General features: G+C 54.3%; 1 protein-coding gene across 3 annotated transcripts; it reads right to left on the reverse strand.

Annotated features, from left to right (window-relative positions):
- Nucleotides 1-254: 254 nt before the first annotated feature.
- Nucleotides 255-20,151, reverse strand: Foxred2 (FAD dependent oxidoreductase domain containing 2). 3 transcript variants are annotated; one of them, XM_076855124.2, is made up of 8 exons: nt 19,227-20,151; nt 17,171-17,422; nt 16,278-16,547; nt 14,898-15,064; nt 9,043-9,208; nt 7,198-7,439; nt 6,085-6,250; nt 255-3,527 (listed from the first exon to the last, which is right to left on the reverse strand). In XM_076855124.2, the coding sequence occupies exons 1-8, from the start codon at nt 19,751-19,753 to the stop codon at nt 3,290-3,292; spliced, it is 2,028 nt and encodes a 675-aa protein (XP_076711239.1). In that variant the 5' UTR covers nt 19,754-20,151; the 3' UTR covers nt 255-3,289. The 3 variants fall into 3 exon arrangements, with proteins under 3 accessions (XP_076711239.1, XP_076711238.1, XP_076711240.1); XM_076855123.2 differs by having other exon boundaries at nt 6,085-6,255; XM_076855125.1 differs by lacking the exon at nt 255-3,527 and having other exon boundaries at nt 6,024-6,250.
- Nucleotides 20,152-21,609: the final 1,458 nt, after the last annotated feature.

The following is a 21,609-nucleotide window of genomic DNA, read 5'->3' on the forward strand; positions in this document are numbered from 1 at the left end:
TCGCTTCTTTGCGGAGCATGTTTCACCCTGGCACCTGCTGCGTCTCTTCCCCACCAGGAGGAAGTAGCAGCTCCTGCTAGAGGACACTGCCCCTGCACCACCCGGGCCAAGAAGGGAACGTGTCCTCTGGGAAGGGTTCCGGGTCTGCTCATCCCTGGCAATTCTAAATTTCAAAAAGCCAGAGATTATTTTTCAAAAATTAATTTATTTCACTGTGATCATAATCACAAATTTGAACAAAGCAGAGAAAGGAAACAAGCCCGAACCCCACCTACTTCTTCAAACCCAGAGGTAACATGGCTGCCCTTGGGGACGCCCTGTCCCCAGGCCCCTGGGTGGAGCCGTCCTGATGTACTCGGTTATAGGCGGGTGGTTACAGGCAGGTGGCCGAAGTGACTTCACCTCCTGCTTCTTTTCACTTAACCGTGTGACGCGTGCTCTGGGCTCTGCGATCTTTTCACATTTCAGGAGCCAGTAAGAGTCCACCTGGCTTCACATTTCTTCCGGCCGTCCACCATTCTAGTGTAATAAATACCTTGATTTTAATGTGTTTATTCCAGTGTGATTATCTTTGCCCGTACTCTTTTGCCTTTTTACCATTTTCTTTAATCACATTAACCAGCAGGGGCTGGGGGCGGGGGTCCTGGGAGTGTTAAACCTCTTTCTCTGGAAATTCATTTCTCCTACTTCTGAACTGAAAAAGTCCTCAACCTGAGTTTTTATATGGCTTCAAAGGTTCATCTGGAATTAATTTGTAGTTCAGTGTGACAGAGGGGTCTAAAACAAACCTCCCCAGAAACTACACACCAGTTGGGCTAAAATCATTCATGACATGGTCCTGCAGGATCCTTTTCATTGATTTGTGATTTTTTTTTCCTTGAGGGGGATGGTACCAGGGCCTTGGGCCTGCTGGGAAAACCCTCCACATCTCCAGCACGGATTCCCTTTCTTTAATCAGTAGGTACTGAATCCAGATGCACCTGACCACTGAGCTACATCCCCAGCCCTTTCTGTTTTTAAATTTATTTATGGCACCAGGGATTGAATCCAGGGATGCTCAACCACTAAGCCACATCCTCAGTCCTTGAGACAGGTCCTCACTACGTGCTGAGGCTGGCCTCAAACTTGAGGTCCTTCTGTCTCAACCTCCCGAGCATCTGGGATTACAGGTGTGCCCTGCGTACGGCAGGATTCCTTTTAAAATCACCTCTTATCGAAAACATTTAAGTATGGTCGATTGTTTCACTGGCTCATCTGTTTTGCACCAATAACTTTATATTCAAAAAAGGAGGAATTATTGAAGTCAGGCCTCAGCTAAAAGAGGAACTTGGTCCAGCTGCAGAAGCTCTACTCCTGTGCTGCTCAGACTTGACAAAAAAATGAACCAAGGTACAAAAGTGGAAATGTGAATCCATTTCATCCACACCCGGGGAGCTGGCCGTGCTGGAGGGTGACAGCACTCACTGTCCTTACACTCAAGTTCATAGAGGACGTACGTTCGCAGAGCCAGGGCAGTGTTAGAAACCCACCTGGGCCCGGGGTGGGGAACTGGGTGGTGGGGTGTGTGCTCACCTACTCCAGGCCGGGGTTCACCCCCCGGTACCAGAAACAAGACAGAAATAGAAGAAAAAAGAAAATGCTTCTCTAACACCACAGGAAGGCAGCAGCCACCTGCACACGGCACCCCGAGGCCACAGGCACCTGAGGCAGGCCAAGGGAAGGGGCAGGGACCGCTGTGACCGTCAGCTGGGGGACTTGGCAAATGCCACAGTGATCTTCATTAAAATCAAGAAAACCAGAGAAAATCAAGAAATTAAAACCAGAAATAGAAATAAAAAACCAGATTAAAATCAAGAAAACCAAAGACATCGCCAATCAACTGAGCAAGAATGGAATCCTGCCTTCTTAAAAGCAAATAAGGCTGGCTGATATTTTGGTGGGATGATTGACTTGGCAGATGAAGGCAGCAGCAGATGTCACATGTCGAGGCGTCGCCAACCACTTGTTACGGCACCTCAAACTGTTATTGAACAAGTGGCTCAGCTAGCCCCAGGGCTTCGGGAACAGGATCAGACACTGGGCACAGCCCCAATTAAAAGACTCATTTAAAGCATGACTTGGAAAAGGCAGGGGGACCACAGGGTCCTACATGGGCTCGCCTCGGATCTGTGTGAAATTCAGTGAACACCACACCCGGGATTCAGGAAAAACCCTTAATTCACGAGCTTCAGCGCTGTGCAGACTGTCCCAGGTAGGATCACGGGGGTGACAGTCACCCTGCTGTGGGCGAAGTGTGGGACTTGCAGTGTTGGAACTCTGCCAGGGACAGGAGGTGACTAAGCATACAGCTAGGCCAGTGGCTAAGGGACTTTGGAACTAGCCAGGAGGGGAAGAGGGGGAGCCCAGGAAGGGGCTTTGGAATTTTCAATGGCCGCATGAAGAACTCGTGAGCAGCCCTGAGAAAGTGACCACCAGGCTCAGGTGCGGGCCTTGGCTCAGGAAGGAGAGGAAACCCCGAGGGGCACCCAGTGACAAGGGACAAGAGCAGCTGAAGAGTTAAGGGAACCAGGAATGACTCACCATTGCTGTCACCCGGGGGCATCTGCACATGTCCCCTGGTGCATGTGACAGGTGCAAAACAGCTTCACTATACTGGGCAGGGGTGGGTCCAAGCAAGGTGTGCTTCCGGACACCAGAGGCCAGGGGAGGGGTGGGGATCAGGACACAGGATGCAGAGCGGCTGGGGCATGACCCTGACCCTGGGAGAGCCACAGCTCAGCACCAGGTGGCCTTGCAGGGACTTCTCTCCGCCATGCAAACCCTCGGGGCCCCTGAAGATAAGTGCCTCCAGAAACCCTGATGACAACGAGGGTGGGTTTCACTATGAAGGGTCCCAGGTGGGCTCTGGGCCTGTCACAAGAGTGGAGTGAAGGAAAAGGAGCAGGTGGGCCCTTGAAGGGGACAGAGTAGGCCAGCCTGGCACTCAGCGATGGTCCAGCTGAAGAGCTCGGCATTAGAAGGCAGCTCACACAGGCAGAGGATGCCCTTCTCCTCACCCCGCTTCCTGGGCACCAAGGACCAGGCCAGGGGGACCGTGGTGCTACAGCAGCCCCACTGCTGCTGGCTCTGCGGGTGGCTCTGGTGTCAACCTGGCAAGGCCTGAGTGGCCTTGGGCCGTCATGCATCAGTGGAGGGGGCTGCGGGGAGAGAGGGCTGACGTGGCCTGTGGGGAGGCCTGGTCGCGGTGCCCACAGCCCAGAAGGACCGTCAGAGCTCCTCCTTGTTGCTGTCAAGGGACTGGTGTGGAGGCCCCCAAGACAGGTGGTGACCTTCTGGCCCGTGTTCCCCAGGCTGCTGGCTGCTGTCCTCCAGGGGCTCGTCCATGGTGGCATAGTCCTGCAGGAGCCCGCTCTCCACGCCATGCCGCCGAAGGCTCTCGGTGCCCATGAGCCCCTGCATTCTCAGGTACCCCTGCTGGCAAAACGGGGGCAGCTTCTGGCGCGTCAGGGTGAACAGGAAACAGGACTCTGCATGAAAGCAGAAGGAGGAGGAGGAGTCGGACTGGGACTCAGGCTGGAGGGTGAGGAGAGGTGCAGGAAGGGAAAGCTGGGGGGCCGGGGCACCGCAGTGGACCTCGCCCAGGACCTTGCATCCCTTGAAACTGCCGTCTGACCTTTCTGGGTGCCTCACGCACGACCTGGGTAGTCATGGATCATGACTTTCCATGAGGATACGAAAACAGGAGGCTGCCTTGACCTTTTGGGAGAACAAGGCTCCAAGGTCAAAGCCAACCACAGAAATGACTGGGGGGCTGGGGATGTGGCTCAGTAGTAGAGCACTTGCCTAGCTTGTGTGAGGCACTGGGTTTGATTCTCAGCACCACATATCAATGAAAAAAAAAAAAATAAAGGCCCATCAACAACTAAAAAAAGAAAAAAAAGAAAGAAATGACTGGGGCAGGAGCTCATTCCCCTTGAGCACACCCTCAGCCTTCTCTTCTGGAGACTTGCTTGGATGAGGTGGGAATTCAGTGGAATTGTGAGCTGAAGCCTCCTGCAACAGTATTTGAGTTGCAAATACTGCATGCGAAGTTCTGTGTAAACACTGTGGGGACAAAAAAATAAAATATTCTGTCCTGTCTAGGATGGAAATCATGCCTTTGACCAGTGTACACATGGTATATACTACCTGCCTGTTAGTTACTTAGTTATCGTGATTATCAGATGACAGTGGCAGTATCTCAGTGCTGGTGTTTAGGTAACCCTTACTTGATAATGCCTCCTAAACATGAGAATAATCATGGTAGCAATTTGGATGTGCTGAAAAGAAGCCGTAAAATACTTCTTTTCACTGAAAAGATGACTGTTCTAGACTAAATAAGACAAAAAAAAATCACATGCTGTGGTTGCTAAAATCTATGATAAGAACACATTTTCTATCTGTGAAATTGTGATGGGAAAGAAATTCATGCTGGTTATTCTGTTGACTACAAGCTTCAAAAGTCAAGCCACAGTGCCTCGTGCGTGCTAGAATGGAAGGGCATGACACCAGCGGGTGGGTGACATGAGCAGGAAACTTGTTCCAACTGACATCAACATTTTGCACCCAAAGTCATCGAGCCTATGTGAAGACTTCAGCAAGGCCCCGGACATGACTGAGCCCACACCATGCACTGCAGGTCAAGGGTTTGGTTCTATCCATGGTCTCAGGCATCCACGGGGGTTTGGAACGTGTGTCCTGAAGAGAAGCGGGGCTGGCTCTGAATGAAAGCTCAGCAGAGACAAGGTGGGTGTCGGCTGGGTCTTCTGGGGAGTTGGCGACAGGCTGGGACGTGGAGGGTCGAGACCTCCTGCAGCTGCGGAGAAGCCTTCCGCCTCCCAGGCCCCCTCATCTCACGTAACAGGGGACACTGTGGGGCTCCTGGGGCAAACAGGCTGACAGGGGGCCCATGGTGTCCCTCTGACTCTCTGAATTCTACCAGGGGACCCCGGCAGGACAGCAGATAGTCCTCTCTGAACAGGGAAGAGAGCAGGTGCCAGGGAGGACAGAGGACAGTGAGGTGGCTATCTCTCCAGCACAACCTTCTGCTGATGTCACCCCCTCTGCAAGGCGTCGTGGGCCCGGATGCCCAGCAGCTGGAGGCCAGAGCTAGCAGCTGCCGGACAGCTGGGGGCGCGGGGCAGAGAGGAGCCGCATCTGCCCGCTGGCCGTCTCCAGGAGGAGTCCTCCCAGTTCAGGGCAGTGGCTCAGTGGCTCGCCCTGTCCAGAACTTTCTAGAAAGGGAGGTGGGAGCCCGAAGGCCTGGAATGGCCTATTGGAGGGGCCCACAGTCAAGGTGGGAACGTGCCCCTAACAGACGGCATTTTTGTGGAGTCTGGAAATCTCAGGAGACCGACAGGTATTTGGAGCCAAGGACTCGAAGCTCTGATGTAATTTCAGGAATCAGAGTCTGATCAATGCTGGGAACTCCAAGACCGCCAGTTCTTCAAGGGTGTTTGACTCTGGCTCTGTGAATTAACTTGTGCATCTACATATGTGCAGATTATCAGTTAAAAATACATATTTATACATAAGTATGTATTTTATAATATATAAATATATAATATATAAATTCTGTAATATATAAATATATAAAATAAATATACACATGTAAAATATATAACACATAAATTACATAACATATAAATTATATATATATCTATATATATATTTTTTGGTACGGGGATTGAACCCAGAGGTACTTAACTCCTGAGCCACAATCCCCTCTTTCCCTCCGTGGACTGTTGCCTGTTCGCCCCGAGATCCAAGCTTTGGCTGAGGGCCTCTACACAGGGCCCTCCCACCCAACTGTGTGCGGTGACGCTCGGGGACCCAGCCCCGCTCGGTTGGTGTGTTTTGTAGAGTCTGGGCTCTGGGCAGCTGCCTTCTTTCCCTGCCAGTTTAGCTGTATTTTGGGGGGCACTGTCCTGGGAGGGGGCTGCAGGGAACGCCTTGTCCACCCCCTTATGGGCATGGGCTCTGGAGTTCTGGGCCCCTGGTCTCCCTGGCCGTCCCTGCACCTCCACCTTGGTCCCTTTGCGTCACCTGCGTAGAAGCTCCGCAGGTCGGTGTCCAGACAGTTCTCCAGGAAGCGCCGCAAGGGCAGGATGTGTCCCACGGGCGCCGTCCAGTCGGTCAGGAAGTCTTCCACGACGTGGTGGATGGCCGTGGGCCGCGGCAGGGGCCACTGTGCGGGGCGGAACCTCACCTCCTGCTCTGTGGAGGAGGCGGGGGTCAGGGCCAGGCTGGCCACGCAGTGTCCCCACGCCTCCTGAGCTCCCTCCAGCCCGCACTCCCATCCACGCCTGCGAGGGCTGTGGGCTGGCTCCAGGAGGAGGGCTGACAGAGGGAGAGGAACTGGATCGTCACTGTGGCCCCCGAGGGCAGCGCCAGGACCCGAGGTTGGTGTCCACCCCCACCCTGGACTGAGGCCCCTTCCCAGCCGTCATTCCCCGAGAGGCTCGGAGCCCGCTGAGCCCAGACCCGGCCAGCCCGGTGCGGGCACCTGCTCCAGAGGCCAGCCCAGCCTCGGGCAGCTTTAACTCTCAATGCTCCTCCCCCTCTGGTACCACCTGCCCTGGGAACAGGCCTAGCTGGCCACCCTCTTTCTCTGGAGCCCTTTGAGCTCCGAAGGACAAGCCACGTTCCCTAGGTTGCCTGTTTACTGGAGCTAAGCTGCGCCAGAGCTGCTGCCCTTCCGGGTGAGTCGTCAGATGTGTCCTCATGCAATCCTACCAGGAGGGGACTACTGTCATCCCCATTTTACAGACAAGGAAGCCAGGCTCAGAGAGGTTCAGTAGCAGTCCAACGTCACACAGCAATGAAAGGACAGACTTGGCCCAGCTCTTTCTGTCCTATGCTAGTCAGTTCCAGTTCCTTGCCCTGTTCCTTCTAACATGCCACCTACAGCCCCTCACCCACTGTGGTCATTGTCCTTTGGAGACACTGGTATGACAGTGCCCCTCTTCCTGTGTGGGGTTTGGTGGATCATGACACTCCAGCGTGGCCTATGCAGGTCACAGTATGTGCCAGAATCTGGAAATGGCAATTTTCTCGGACCTTCTGCCTCGGCCAGGTCTCTGGGCAGAATCCCTGAGGGTCCCCTCTGTCAGCTGAAGGAGCGCTGGGAGGAATGAACTGTGGTGAGTGCCCGCTCACCAGTGGGCAGGCGTCTGTAGAAGTAGATGACAGGGTGGAGGAAGTTGGACAGCCAGGCGTCCTCGGTGTGCCCCACTGACCGGTCATAAAAGAAGACATCCTTGTCGGGCCCAGAGAAGTTCTTGCCGTACTCCATGTTGACGACGAAGAGCCCGTGCCTGGCTGGCCTCCCGGTGAGCGTCTCCAGCTGGGCCAGCATCTGCATGGGGAACTCCTCCAGGTACTCGAAGGCCGAGGCGTTCCTGGGGGGCAGCACGGGCCTCAGAGCCGTGGCCGGGGACAGGTGTGGGCACGGCTGCCGGCCACGTGGCCCTTCCCCACAGTGCCCCCACGTGCCAGGCGGGTGCCCTACCACGGAGCACCAGCCGGCACACACCCGTGTGGGCCTGCTGTGACCACCACTCTCTCACAGACCTCGGAGAGGTTCCAGAACACTCCACACCCTGAAGTGCACACTGGAGGGAAGAGCCCTGCAGGCCGGAAGGCAGTGGCCACCCTGAGCTAGTTGGGAGCTCGGGGACTGGGCCGCAGAGCAGGAGGGGTCGGGCGGCAGGGAGCCGAGCGCTCGGTGATGGGCCCTCGGTCTCCCTGGGCCAACCGTGCAGCCGAGAGGCATCAGCCACCTCCTCTCAGGGGCCCCTCTGGCCACTGCGTGGAGAACAGCCCAGGCTACCGGTGGCGGGACCTCAGCAGAGGGGGGCAGCCAGCCAGAGCCATCGGGTTCTGGACACTGCTGAAGGCGGGCGGGGCTCAGGGATCTGCCCACAGGCTGGGTGTCCAGGTGAAAGAGGGCGGTCGAGGGCAACGTGAGCTGTGCTGAGTGCGCGTCCCTGGACTTGGCTGCGCTCCGATCCAGGGGCCAGAAGTTCTTCCCCTGCTCCCCTCCCTGCTCTCCTCCCTGGTCCCCTCCCCTGCTCCCCTCCCTGGTCCCCTCCCTGCTCCCCTCCCCAGCTGCCCCTCCAGGCGGCTCCCTGGGAGCTCTGCGAGGTGTCCTCTGAGGCGTGGTCCTCAGTGCTCTGCTCCCTGTTCTTGATGGATAAGCACCTGGACCCAGTGGGTCCTGGCGGAGTGGGAACTCTTACCCCCAAGCTGGGGACTGACCTCCCAGGGTGCCCTGTTTCTGCACCTTGGTGCCGAAGGGTTTTCACCAGTGACTTTGACCTCCTCCTTCACCCCTGTAAGATGATCATCCCCATTTTGCAAAAAAGGTTCAGTTAGGTTAACTAACTTGCCTGAAGTCACAGGTGGGGATCCATAGCAACCCTCTGGCAGCCACCAATCAGCATGAGACAGGGAAATACCTGGGATGCCAGATGACCCTCCCAGTAGTTTATGGTGGTAATTCAGCATGAACACCCCACTTGGCTTAAACCAATCAGTTCAAATGAATCCCCCTCTTGTAGTAACCTATCACCCCTACCCAACTTGTTCCAGCCAGTTAATGTGCTAATCATGTTTTAGAGTTGTTATTTGATTTTCCCGCTGTGTGTGATGATTTGCTAAGAGATGCTATGATGTATGTGGAGGTCCCTGCCTTCTCCAAAGAATGTATAAAACTGCTGCAAACCCTGGGCTCTTGGGCCTCTCAGCGTCACCAGTTGCTGTGTGTTCGCTCGGAGGATGGAGCTAGCTCACAATAAACACCTCTTTGCTGCTTACATCAAAAAAAAAAAAAAGGACAAACCCAGAGTTCACGCCCAGGACCAACTGTCTGACTCCACTCCCCCGCCCCACCCCGACTCATTTTAAGAGGGAAGAGCTGGGCTCCCCCACAGACAGAGTGGGCAGCGGTGTGCTGCAGGGTGCGTGGGTGAAGCCTTGGGCCGGGGCAGGTGAGCTACTCACTCCTTGAGCAGGATGACATCGGCCAGCACACTGAACATCTGGTAGAGCCCCGAGGCCTCGTTCACGCGCCGGATGATGGCGTTGGTGAGCTGTGTGATGGGCAGCTCGGTGGAGGGCCAGGCCACGCCGTGGTGCCGATGCTCCAGCAGCCGGTGGACGGCTCGCACTGAAAGGCCAGAGGGAGGAAGGGCCTGTGGCACTTCAGATCGTATCTGTGCTCACCGTGGGAGGTGCAGGCCTTCGGGCGGAGTGGGGGCAGCAAAGGTTTGGGTCAAGTTCCAAACGGTAATTGTTCTCTGCTTGTGGCCAAGCACACATGCCCCTGAGTGGCATCCCCTGGGATGAGGCCAGGTGGGGGCCACAAGCCTGGGTCTGTCCACCTCTGCCTGAGGCCCTCTGCAGTGGAAGTCCCTGCACTGTCACCTCACTTGAGGAGCCCAACCCAGACCCAGAGCCTCACTGCCCTCCAGCCCGTTCCCACCAGAGCCGCCCACCTGGAAAGCCTGGATGGCGCCCCTTCCGCACCCCTGCCTCTAGCGCTATTTTGAGACGCTCTTATCTCTACACGGGGTGCAGGAGCAGCTGGGAGGTAAGTGACAGGGAGGGGCTTCCTTTCCCTGGGGCTGCTGGCCTCACGTCCTGGGAGGAGCACTGCACACGGACACCTGCTCCCCCACAGCGACCAGCAAATGCCCCAGACAGTGAAGGCCAGGCGCCAACAGGGCTCACATGGAGGAGTCCGGCGCCAGAGCCTGGCTCCTGGCTGAGCTGAGGGTGGAGAGGGGAGCAGCCAGAGCTCGGGAGGGTGGAGGCTGCGGCCCGAGGCCCGGGGAGGCGAAGCCCGTAGTGCCAGGTGCAGTGCCAGCAGTGGCCGTGTGGGAAGGGGCGGGGGGCACCACGACCCGTGGGCAGCAGCCCTGCAGAGGCTCCGGAAGTGTCCAGAGGGAAGGGAGCCCAGGAACTGTGAGCCCAGGAGGCGGAGGTCTGTGCTTAGCGAAAGGCAGTTCCCGTGGGCACCATGGCCCTGGAGGGCGGGCCAGCGGGGGGATGGCCTGGACAGCGCTCAGGAGGGAGCGGATGGCTGTGGGGTCCCATCCAGCATCCATCTGGCGTCTCTGTCGTCCATCACGTCCTGCTGCCTCGCTGTCTTTCGCTTCCCTTGGGACAGTTTCTCAGCGGAATGATGGCAAGGTCCGGGCCGGCCCCACAGGGTTACTACTGTCCCACCCCTGGGAGGACTGTCAGCTGCTTGGGGGCAGCGGTCAGTTGCCTGTGCACCCAGGACTGCTTCCCACCTGCCTGAAGCTTACTGCCTAGGTGTGGCTTTAGAGTCAGCGGGTGTGGATGTGAATCCCACTCTGCCATCCCTGGCTGGGTGGCTAAGGGCAGGTTACTTGACTTCTCTGTGTGCCAGTTTTCTCATCTGGAAAATGGAGTTGAACTAACAGGATCTGTTTCATGGGGCTGAGGATGAAGTGTATGGAAAGATGGGGACAGAGGAAGCAAGAGGGCTGGGCAGTGGTGGCCAGGACGGCGGGAATGGGTGATAGCGCGTGTGGGATGGTGAGGCCTGGCAGCCGGGATGGTGTTCAGACAGCCGGAGCCCTCCAGCTCCTTCCTGACCACACATCATCTGGGAATGGACTGCAAGGCACGATGACCTCTCCCTGCCAGGTGGGAAGGGCAGCAGGATGCCAGACCACCGTCAAGGTCAAGTGGGGCAACAATGAGACCCTTAGGGATTTTAATGGCAAGTTAACTGGTTTAGGCAGCAGCTGCAGGCGGCAGAGCACCCGTCCAGCAGCCCGAGGAGCTGCCAGTGCCACTGTCTGTGGGGCGCGAGGCTGTGGTGGGGCCTTCCCTGGACCCTCCAGTTCCAGAGGCAGCCATGGATTCAGGGGTTGATGGCCCCAAGGAGCAGGGACTCATTCTCAAGCCACAGCTGGTGACGACAGCTGAGCCCACCCACTCTAACCTGGAGGAAGAGGCATGAAGTCCCCCCTCCTCGGTTGATTTTTCAGAAAATGCTGACTTATGTCATATTGACAACTATGGTATTCATAACATAACTCTTATCAGAGGTACCATAACATTATCGTTATCATACCATGAAACGGAGTACCACTGTAATTCCTAGAGTTCTGACCCCTTATTATCCCTAAGAGATTTATCTTCCCTCATAGGATTTTTAACTAAATGAATCATTATTCAAGAACTAACAGCCCAGTGAGGTGGTGCACACCTGTAATCCCAGAAGCTTGGGAGGCTGAGACAGGAGGATTGCAAGTTCAAAGCCAGCCTCAGCAGCAGCGAGGTTGTTTTGAGGTGCTGAGCAGCTGTCTCTAAATATAAAAAGGACTGGGATGTGGCTCGGTGGTTAAGCACCGCTGGTTCAATCCCCAGGGCTGGGGAAAAAAAAAACCAAGAAATTACAGCATTATTATGCCAACATCCACAGCCAGCCTGGCACGGTGGTGCTTGCCTGTGATCTTGGCTACTGGGGAGGTTGAGGCAGGAGGATTCCATGTTTGAGGTCAGCCTGGGCAGCTTACCAGCTTCTCAAAATACAAAGGACTGGGGTGTAGCTCAGGGGTAGAGCTCCCTGGGTTCAATCCCCAGTACTGGTGGAAAGCAAAAACAAAACAAAACAAAACATTCACAGCTGTGCAGGCGTTACTAAATTTCTATTTTTGCATATGATTAACTTATTGCACATCCCTAATAATATTTTCAAAAATCAATGATATAAAAACAAAATTTCAACTGGAAAATATGAAACAATTCCCCCCCCCCCACACTTTTTTTTTTTTTTGCGGTGCTAGGAATTGAACCCAGGGCCTAGTTGTGGAGGACAGACTGCCCGGGCCGAGTTTGTCGGTGTGGTGCAGAACAGCAGAGTTACTCCATCCTGCAAAGCAGCGGCCTGCCCTGAGCTACTCAGTTCAGGGCTAAGGCAGGGGGACTCCGTAGCTCGTCTGGGCAAATGGATAGATAACCACCAGATGCTGGATATGCTGAACTTACCAAACGGCTGCCCAGCACAATCAGAAGGCACAAACCGGTAAGTGAATCAACTGTGCTAATGAGTGACGCCTGTGGGCTAGGGATATGGCTCAGTTGGTAGAGTGCTTGCCACGTATGCCCAAGGCCCAGGGTTCAATCCCCAGCACCAAAAAAACCCCAAAAAACAAAAAAACAAAAAACATAAAACCAGAGTGACGCCTGTGAACTCACTGGATTAAATCAGAGACACATGGGCACATGAGGTATTAAGCTCACTGTGAAACCAGGCCCTGGAGCTTATCAAACAGACCTCTGAATGGTGTCACCCTCACCTGGAGGGTAACAGGAGAGGCACCAGAGACATCCTCTTAGCAGACCTCTGGTGAAGCCCCAGCCCCGTCTGTCTGATGAGCTGCTTAGACACCGCCCTGCCCTGCTGCCACCCAGCCCTCACCCTGCACCCAGCCCTCACCCTCCCCAGCTCTGTGCCTGAGCAAGGCTCTGGCTGTGATCTAATCTTCACTTGTATCTGCTCTCTGCTCTTGAATCCCTGTGGCCACCTTAACCTTTTTCAGCCATTCTGGAACCTATTACTCTCTTGTTAAGTGTGACTTCATATTAGTAATCAAGAGTGGAAGAAAAGACCCCGACTACCAAAGGGACATGAGGATTTGGTAAATTAAAGCCAACAAAGTGATTCGACTTGTGAATTTATTTATTTTGGTTTCAGGGATTACTGAACTCAGGGGTGCTTAACCACTGAGCAACATCCTCAGCCCTTTTTTTATATTTTATTTTGATACAGGGCCTCACTAACTTGCCGAGGCTGGCTTTGAACTCACAATCCTCCTGCCTCAGCCTCCCCACCTGCTGGGATTATAGGCCTGCGCCACCACACCTGGCCTTGTGGATTAATTTTATTCAATAAATTCTGCAGTTGTGGAAAGGCTCCCAAGTGCCTGGCCTATGTCAGTGGCCTGGCCCCCACCAGACACTCCCACACACTAAGCAGGGGCCCTGAGCCACACCCCGCTGGAAACATTTTCCTTCCATTACCTAGATATACATATCTATTTTGTTGATAGACTTTTATTCATAAGCAGTGCTAAGGATGGAGCCTAGTGCCTTGCCGGTGCGGGCAGGAGCCCTACCACTGAGACACCCCAGCCCCAAGAGGCTTGATCTTCCCTGGGCCCAGCACGCTGCTTCTGCCTTGAACTCTGGACTGAATCTTACATAAATGCAAATCAAACACTTTAAGCTAAAAATTTACTAAATTGGTGGGATCAAACCCCAGGAAAACTTAGTTAGCAGTTAAATATCCTAGTCAACTGGCTTTGATGTTAAGGGGTAAAGAAGGCGGGAGAAGCCCCAGCAGAACTGAAACTGCTCTCTTGAAATTGCAATTCAACATGAATATTTGACTTGGGATCTGCTAAAAAGAGGATCCAACCTTTGGATTCACATTTATCCAATGTCAGTTATTCTCAAGAAACCACAGCAATCCCGCACATTATACCTACTCTTTGGTGCTTCATTAGAGGAGCAAGGAGCACCCTATATCTTTTAATTCAAGCCAAGCTATGAAAATCCAGGGCCTCTAATTATAACATAAGTTATAATATCATCATTACTTATTGGGTCTTCGTGATAATCTTTTTCATAGTAATACCTATCTTAATCGGGGGATGCAGCAACTGGCGTTCCATTAACAACAGGCCCCAGATGCAGTGAGAAAGTCATCAAAACTCTGACCCTCAGATCTTTCTTGAGAAAAATGAGGATTTGGCTAGTGGCTCATCCCTGTAACCCCAGTGACTACAGGAGGCTGAGGCAGGAGGATTTCAAGTTCAAGGCCAGCCTCAGCAACTTAGGGAGGCGCTGTCTTAAAATAAAAAGGACTGGGGTGTAGTCCCAGGTAGAGCCAAGGGCCCTGGGGTTTAATCCCCAGCACAGGGGAAAAAAAAAAAAGAGGGAAAGGGAGGGCAGGGGGAGGGGAAGTCCCCCCCCCCCCCTCTCTCTCTCTCTCTCTCACACTGTATAGTTCCCATTTATCCTTAAAATCACAAGGCATCAATTTTGGGCTGGGCATTATTCTTGTACGATAAGTCAAATTATTTTTCAAAATTACGTTTTAGTATTTGATGTGCACTCTCAAGTTAGCAGAAAATTTATACCTTCAGTACTGAGAGTTGTGAATCACAAGTATTTAATCTGATTGCAACTTTTCTTTCAATCTATCAGCAGGCAGCCTGTGCCTGAGAGAGGTACCCAGCTGGCTGATGGGTGCCCAGGAATCACCTTATTCAGCCTCAGGACAGCCCTGAGCGGGCAGAAGTCACCTCCTTTTCACCTCTGATGATAGGGATTTGCTCAGCCAGGGTAAGGTCACCTCTAAGACCACCCATCCAGGTTAGGACGCTTTGTGGCCCTGGAGATTGGACTCTACCACTGAACTACCTCCCTGCCCATTTTTACTTTACTTTCAGACAGGGTCTTTCTTGAGTTGACAGGTTGGCCTTGAACTTATGATTCTCCTGCCTCAGCCTCCTGAGTCACTGGGATTACAGGAGTGTCCACCGTCCTGACTTAAGTTAGACTCTGTTAACCCTCAGGCTTTAAGCACAACACAGGCCACCCCAGAGCCACCCACCTTTATGCTGTATCTGTTGCTACTTTTCTAGGCAGACTCTCAGGCCATGAAAACCTGGGGTCAGTTGCCTAACAGGAAGTCATGACCACTGACTGCTGGTGAACAGTTCCTTAACGCTTCTGCAGGTCTGGAGTATTCATAAGCCCCAGGGATAATGACGGGTCCTGCCTGGGGACAGTGGCCCTCTCACCGGACTCACCTGTGTACCGGAATCCGTGGATGAAGCCCCCAGCTGATTTGCGGTAGTCCACCGAGTGGCTGGCGGTGCCCAGGATGAAGAGGCCGCGACTGCCTTTGGACTCATAGCTGGCTCTGATCAGCGGGTACTTCTTGCTGAACTCGCTCCCGGAGCTGAGTCTGAGGGACCTGGGAGTGGAAAGGGGTCAGTCACAGTCCTCGTGTGGAGGAAGCCCTTTCCAGACGGTGGGTTTTCCACCCATCCCACTGGAGGTGGGCCAAAGATGAAGCACCTTGGCTTAGATCAAGGATACCACGCAGGTCAGGGACAGAGCCTGAATCCAAGCTTGGCCCAAGGCTAGGTTCTGGGCCAAACCTGAGGCCTGCTGTCACCTGAGGGGAAAGGAGGGTCTGGGCAGGCCCTTGTCCTCCTGTGCCCTGGCCGGAAGGCAAGAGAGAGTGAGCGGATGCTCTGGCCCAACCCTCACACGTGTCCGAGTAGCAACCTCTATAGGCCAGGCTCCACTGAGCAGTCCTTCGAAATCCATTATGAATAACTTTAGGAACTTTTTATTTTTTTGTACCAAGGATTCAACTCAGGGACACTGAACCACTAAGCTACATCCCCAGCCCTTTTTCATATTTTGAGACAGGGTCTCACTGAGTTGCTTAGGGCCTAGAACTTGTGATCCTGCTGCCTCAGCCTCCCGAGCCACTGGGATTACAGGTGTGCACCACTGTGCCCAGCTCAGAGATTAACTTTTTTTTGGTACCAGGGATTGAACCCAGGGGTGTTTAACCGCTGAACCACATCCATAGTCTTTTTTATGTTTTATTCTGGGACGGGGTCTCACTAAATTGCTAAGGCTGGCTTTGAAATTGAGATCCTCCTGCCTCAGCCTCCTGAGCCATCAGGATTACGGGCGTGTGCCATCATGCCAGACAGGAGCTGACATTTTACTGAGCATACAGTATATGCCAAGCACTGTCTTATATTAATCCTCACATGACTATATGAGAAGGAAACGAGTATCCCCAGGGCAGAGATAAGAACTGGGGCAAACTGTGATCAAGGGACCTTCTGAGGGCGCCCAGATTTGACCAGCAGAGATGCCAGGTTGACCTGGCCTGTGCTCATGGCCCTGGAGAAGCTCACCCCTGTCTGGGCCTGACTGCCCACCTGACCACTCAGGGGAGGACCCCTGATGGAGGGTCTCAGGACCGTCTGGGAGCTGCAGTGGACAGGGAACCACTGTCCTGAAAGGGAAACCAGGGGAACCTACCTCAGACCTTTCAGGGACATTCTGAAAACTCTCTCCATGGCCCACTGTGTGGCCTCCTGTCCCCAGGAGGTCAGAAGGTGCTTCCTAGGAGACCTCGCCTCTTTCCCCGTGGGACTCACTGGTTGAAGATGGAGAAGTCGAATCTCCAGCCCAGGCAGCGGATGACCCGGTCGTAGGCCACGCGCATGGCGAAGTTGTCGTTGTCGTCCTGGGGGAGGGGGATGGCATCAGCACTCTGGTTGGCGCTGGTTTCCTCCAGGAAGAACTTCAGGGTGATGTGGAACCTGCCCTCGTTGTCCTTCACGATGGCCAGATCCGTCAGGTCCGACTCGAGAAGCCCGTCCAGGGACTTCAGCTGATAGGTGTCCAGCAGGCCATTGTTGATAGCTCTGGGGCCCCAAGAGAATGCAAGGAGATGGGAGGGGACTCAGGACGGCTGGTGAGTCCGGCAGGGCCAGGAGGGGTGTGAGAGGCGGTTCTTCCCACATTTGGGGCTTGCAAGGGTTGGGCAGTGGCGTGTCCCCAAGGACTAGTGTTGGGAGCTTGGTCCACAGCGTGGTGATGTTGGGAGGGTGGGGGACCTTCAGAGGTGGAGCCTAGAGAAGGCCACTGTCTAGCGAGACAGTTTTAGCAAACCTGACCCTTTCCCTCATCTGTCTCACCACGTGACTGCTCCCTCCTGTGTTCCTGATGACATCTGCCGTGAGGTGACACAGGCAGGGGAGACCTTGACAGAGCCAATACCAGGCCATTTGGACTTCCCACTTTGAAAGTATGAACTAAATAAAACTCTTTTCTTTTTTTTTTTTTAATATTTTATTTTTTAGGTTTTAGGTGGACACAATATCTTTATTTTTATGTGGTGCTGAGAATCGAACCCAGGGCCTCATGCACGCCAGGCGAGCGCGCTACCACTTGAGCCACATCCCCAGCCCTAAAACTCTTTTCTTTGTAAGTGGCCCAAACTGGGAGTGGTCTCTCCCCAGGCTTTCAGTACAGGGATGCAGCATACCTGAGGTCTCCAACGTAGTGGGTGGCCCAGGAGAGCCGCACCCGGGAGCGGCTCAGCATGTGGATGAAGTTTGTGACACCCAAGATGTTCTCTGCCGTCTCAAAGGCCGAGTTCCCGCGGCCCAGGATCAGCACATTCTGACCCACAAAGTCCCCAGGATCCACGGACACAGACTCATAACCCTCCGCGTATTCAGAGCCAGGGAAGTCAACCTGGTTGGGGACTGACACACCAGTGGCCACAAGGAGGACACTGCAGGTAAGGACACAGGAAAGATAGTGCAGTCTCTCAGCGATAAGATTACTTGGTTAAAACCACCTGCTTCACCCCGACTGCAGGCTCCTAACAGGTGACAGACGTTCATTCACTCACTCCTCACTCGTCCACTTGCTGACCCAGCCCATCCTGCAAGACCTTTCTCTCGAAGACCTCACAGCCCAGGGGGTACACATGCTTGCACAGTGTGCTCCATCCATCACACTGATTCTGGGGATTAATTACGCTTTCTTTCTTTTTTGGGACCAGGGATTGAACCCAGGGGCATTTAACCACTGAGCCACATCCCCAGCCCTTTTTTATATATTTTTTAGAGACAGGGTCTCTCTGAGTTGCTTAGGGCCTTGCTAAGTTGCTGAGGCAGGCTTTGAACTCACAATCCTCCTGCCTCAGCCTCCCGAGCGGCTGGGATTACAGGTGTGGGCCATCTCGCCAGGCTTAATTATGCTTTCTGATTGAGGAGAAAGTGATACTGTGAGAAAACAGAAAAATCAACCTAACATTGAACACAGCCATCAGGTGAAGCACCTCCCCTGGTGATGCAAATGGAGTCTGAATTCTGTTTCCCCTCCTGACCTGCCTCCTAGGTATGAATGTCTGCTAAGCAATACTTGGGTGGTGGGCCCTATACTGGTGCGTGTGTTTACTCCTCAAAGCAGCCTGGAGTGAGCTGAGTGGTCTCTCTCCAGCCGAGGAGATGCAGCTCCTGTGAGTTCCTAAGAGCAGCAGAGCCACGTTGTGCTCAGATGGGTGTGATTCCGAAGTCCTGCTCTTTGGAGAGGAGAAGGGTGTAGGATCCAGCAGTGGTCAGTTTGGGAGTCGGATCCTGCTGGCCTGCAGAATGCTTTGACCACAGGATGGTTTCAAAATAGAACTGGATGGACTGTAGAAGGAGCACACAGAGCCCTATTGGTCCTTTTTTCTGATCCTTGTCCACTCTGCTCGTAACTGACTCCCTTCTGCTGCAGCACAGCTGCCTGAAGAGTGAGAGTCCAGATCAGCACAGTCTTCTGCCCCTGGGCTGTGAGAGGCAAGGAGCAATGCTGGGCCTACGTAACAGAGTAGGTAAACATTGCTGAGCACCTGCCTGGGGCCAAGTTCAAGGCTAATGGCCAGGAAAGGAGAAGCAGTCTGATGCAGCGGATGGAAAACAGGATTTGGAGTCAGAAAAATATGAGCTCAAATCGCAGTTCTACCACATACAAGCAGTGTGACACAGCATTAATTACCCAACTTCTCTGAGCCCCATGTGTTCACCTGTCAAATGGGATCAGTGAACTTCCCCCCTCAGTTCCTTGTGAAGATTAAACAAATTTTGGGGGCCCAGGCAATATTAAGTTGACTTTCAAGCCAAAGCAAGCTAAAAATGGTCACTGGAAGCACTTCCTGTTGGGCCTCGCACTTCTGTTTGGTTCTGAAATCCCACTGGGTCGACCCTGGCTGGACACCTGACCCAGTATTTCCCATCATGCATTCTGGGGACACTAGTTCTAGGAAATGTTCTTTAAGATAGGTTTTGGGGACACATAAACTGTTTCTGCTCGATACCAGCATCACAGTGAATATGAAAGTAGCAAAGACTGGCAAATCCAGAGGAAAGGAATTTGCCACAACTTTTAAAGGACACACTTGAGAAACAGTGCCTAAGCAGAACCTGGTCGGATCCAGGAGTGGGAGAAATGCCCTGCTTCTCCCATTTCTCCCACATCTCCAGGTAACCAAAGTGTCCCTCTGGGAAAGACCTCAGCTGCAGCTGGCCAGCTCCGGCGCAGTCCCTTACCTGCATTGGTACGTATGGCCCTTCTGGTCAGTCAGGATGAAGTAGTGGCCGTTCCAGGCCCGCTGGTCCTTGTCTAGAGTGACGTGGGTGATGGTGGTGTTGTACAGCACGTGGAGCCCCAGCCTGTCTGCGAAGTCGCCCAGGTAGCGCACCATGTCGCCGGCGTCAGGGAAGTAGGCGCGGGAGTAGTGTCTGAAGAGCAGCCGGGGATCGTGGCTGAGTAGGGAGTTCCAGTCGTGGCGGAGGTTGAACTCGGCGTTGGCCTTTCCTGTGTAGCGCTTGTTGATGCTGATGAGCTTGCGGTGCCGCGGGTAGCGCGTGAAGAAGCTGCCCGGGGCCGACGCGCGTTCGAAGACCACATAGTCTCTGCCGGCCCGCTGCAGGAAGGAGGCCATCTGCAGGCCCGCGGGCCCCGCGCCCAGCACGCAGTAGTCCCGGTGGGAGCTCACGCACAGAGTCGGGTGCAGGACGAGCGTCAGGAGCAGCCCCGGGGGTCCCCAGAGCCGGGCCGCGGCGGAGAGGTGCATCCTGCGGCAGACCAGAGGGGAGACCTCGCACCTCGCGGGTGGGGCAGGTGCTAGCCTTGTCTTTCCGAGGAATGGGGATCAGATGCCCAGGGAGTAGCAAGGGCTTCCGTGCGCCCTCACCGCAACGTGAGGCGCAGCCGGGACCGGAATCCCAGGACCTTGGAGCTCACTTGCCCCCACGCGGTCTGTTCCCTGAGGGCTCTGGGGCTTGCAGGAGTCCCGGACCCTTCCGTCTCATCTCCCATCTCCTTTCCCGCAGATGCCATCCACCTTCGTATTGGACACCCTGGGGAAGCAGAGGGTGTCCCCCGATTTCCCGCTCATTCGAGGGGCGCCCCAGGCCCGCGGTACCCTCCGCCGGCACAATCTCTCAGCCACGTCCCTGCCCCCGGGCTGGAGACTGAAGGAGGTGTGGCGTGCAGGCCCCGCCCCGGCCCTCCTGGGCAGAGACAAGGATGTCCCGCGCACCTCGCCCGCCGCGCGCGCCCGGGTGGCTGCTGCCTGCGCGTGCGCGTGGACAGGCTGCGTCCGGCCGCCGGACGAACCTCGCGGCCGCCTGGACCGCAGGCCGCAGTCGAGTGAGGCGGGTAGCCTCGCGCGCGCCGCGGCCCCGCCCCCCTCCCTCCCGGCCAATGGCAGGGGGCGGGGTCACGTGCTCGGCGCGCAGCACGCCGGGGCCCGCTGGCCTGCAGCAGCCCCAGGCTGGGGCGCGGGAGCGGTGCACGTGCTGCCGGTGCTAGCAGAGGGGGTCTGGAGCTGGCGACATTTGGGGATTGGACTGGAGAGCGGTTCTGGGATAGTCTCGTTTTTAAACTATGCCTCTTCACATGTGAGTGAAGAGAGAAGAGTTTTGGAGAAAACCCGTGTTTTTAAATTCCCAGTGAAGCCCAAGGCTAAATACAACACAACCTATGTGGCCTCCTCAGTTTTGTGGGACAGATAGAACAATTAGTGTTTGCTGCAGTGATTCAGTAGTGTCTATCGAGCAACACGCCACCCGACTGACTTGATCTTCAATCAGGAAGGGGCAGTTTCCAAATGTAGGTTTAGTGGTTGGTTTGCTTAAGATCACAGTTTGGAAGTACATCCTGGAATTGAAGCCCGGAGGGGAAACATCAATGACAGGAGAGGTGCGAACATGCTCAATGTCAGCTTCTCCTGTGACAGGTGGCTTCCAGGATGTGGGCAGAATATGGTGCACCTGAGGGAAGGATGAGAACCTTCTAAGGGTATTGTGTACTCCAGTGAAATGAAACTGAGGGTTCTTCGGGAAAGACAGTGTGGAAAGAACTTTCTGGTCTTGAGCTCTGCATGATTGGAGCTGCTTTCCATTAAAAATCACAGCTGGGCCTCTAGGAACACTTCCCTGGTCTCTCCAGCCAAAGTACCCACTAAAGAATGCCATGTGTCTATTTTCTTCACACCATGTACCACCAGGGAAAAGCTCCATGAGAACATAAGCTTTTTTGTAGTCATTTAGTGACCCCATGATAAGCACTTGAAAACGCACTGGAGTGGGTGCTAGGAGAATAGTGAAAAATCTAAGGGTCTTATTTGCTAAGTAGTGGGAGGTAAGGATGATGTATTTAGGGCCCTAAAGCTGGGTGGAGGAGCCTGCATTGCAGACAGGATCTACTAGGTTTTGAGTGCAGGACCACTTTTAGCACTGGACTTGGCAGCCGGTGCAGGACACAGACGTAATGGAATCTGATGCAAAGTACTTGGAGAATGAGCCTTGGGCACTGCCTGCCCCAGTTAATCCTGACACTGGGATATATATATATATATATATACTTTTTTATACCTTTGTTTATTTTTATGTGGTGCTGGGATCCAACCCAGTGCCTCATTTGTGC

The sequence above is a fragment of the Callospermophilus lateralis genome, chromosome 4 (genome assembly GCF_048772815.1).
Source record: "Callospermophilus lateralis isolate mCalLat2 chromosome 4, mCalLat2.hap1, whole genome shotgun sequence".
Taxonomy (NCBI): domain Eukaryota; kingdom Metazoa; phylum Chordata; class Mammalia; order Rodentia; family Sciuridae; genus Callospermophilus; species Callospermophilus lateralis.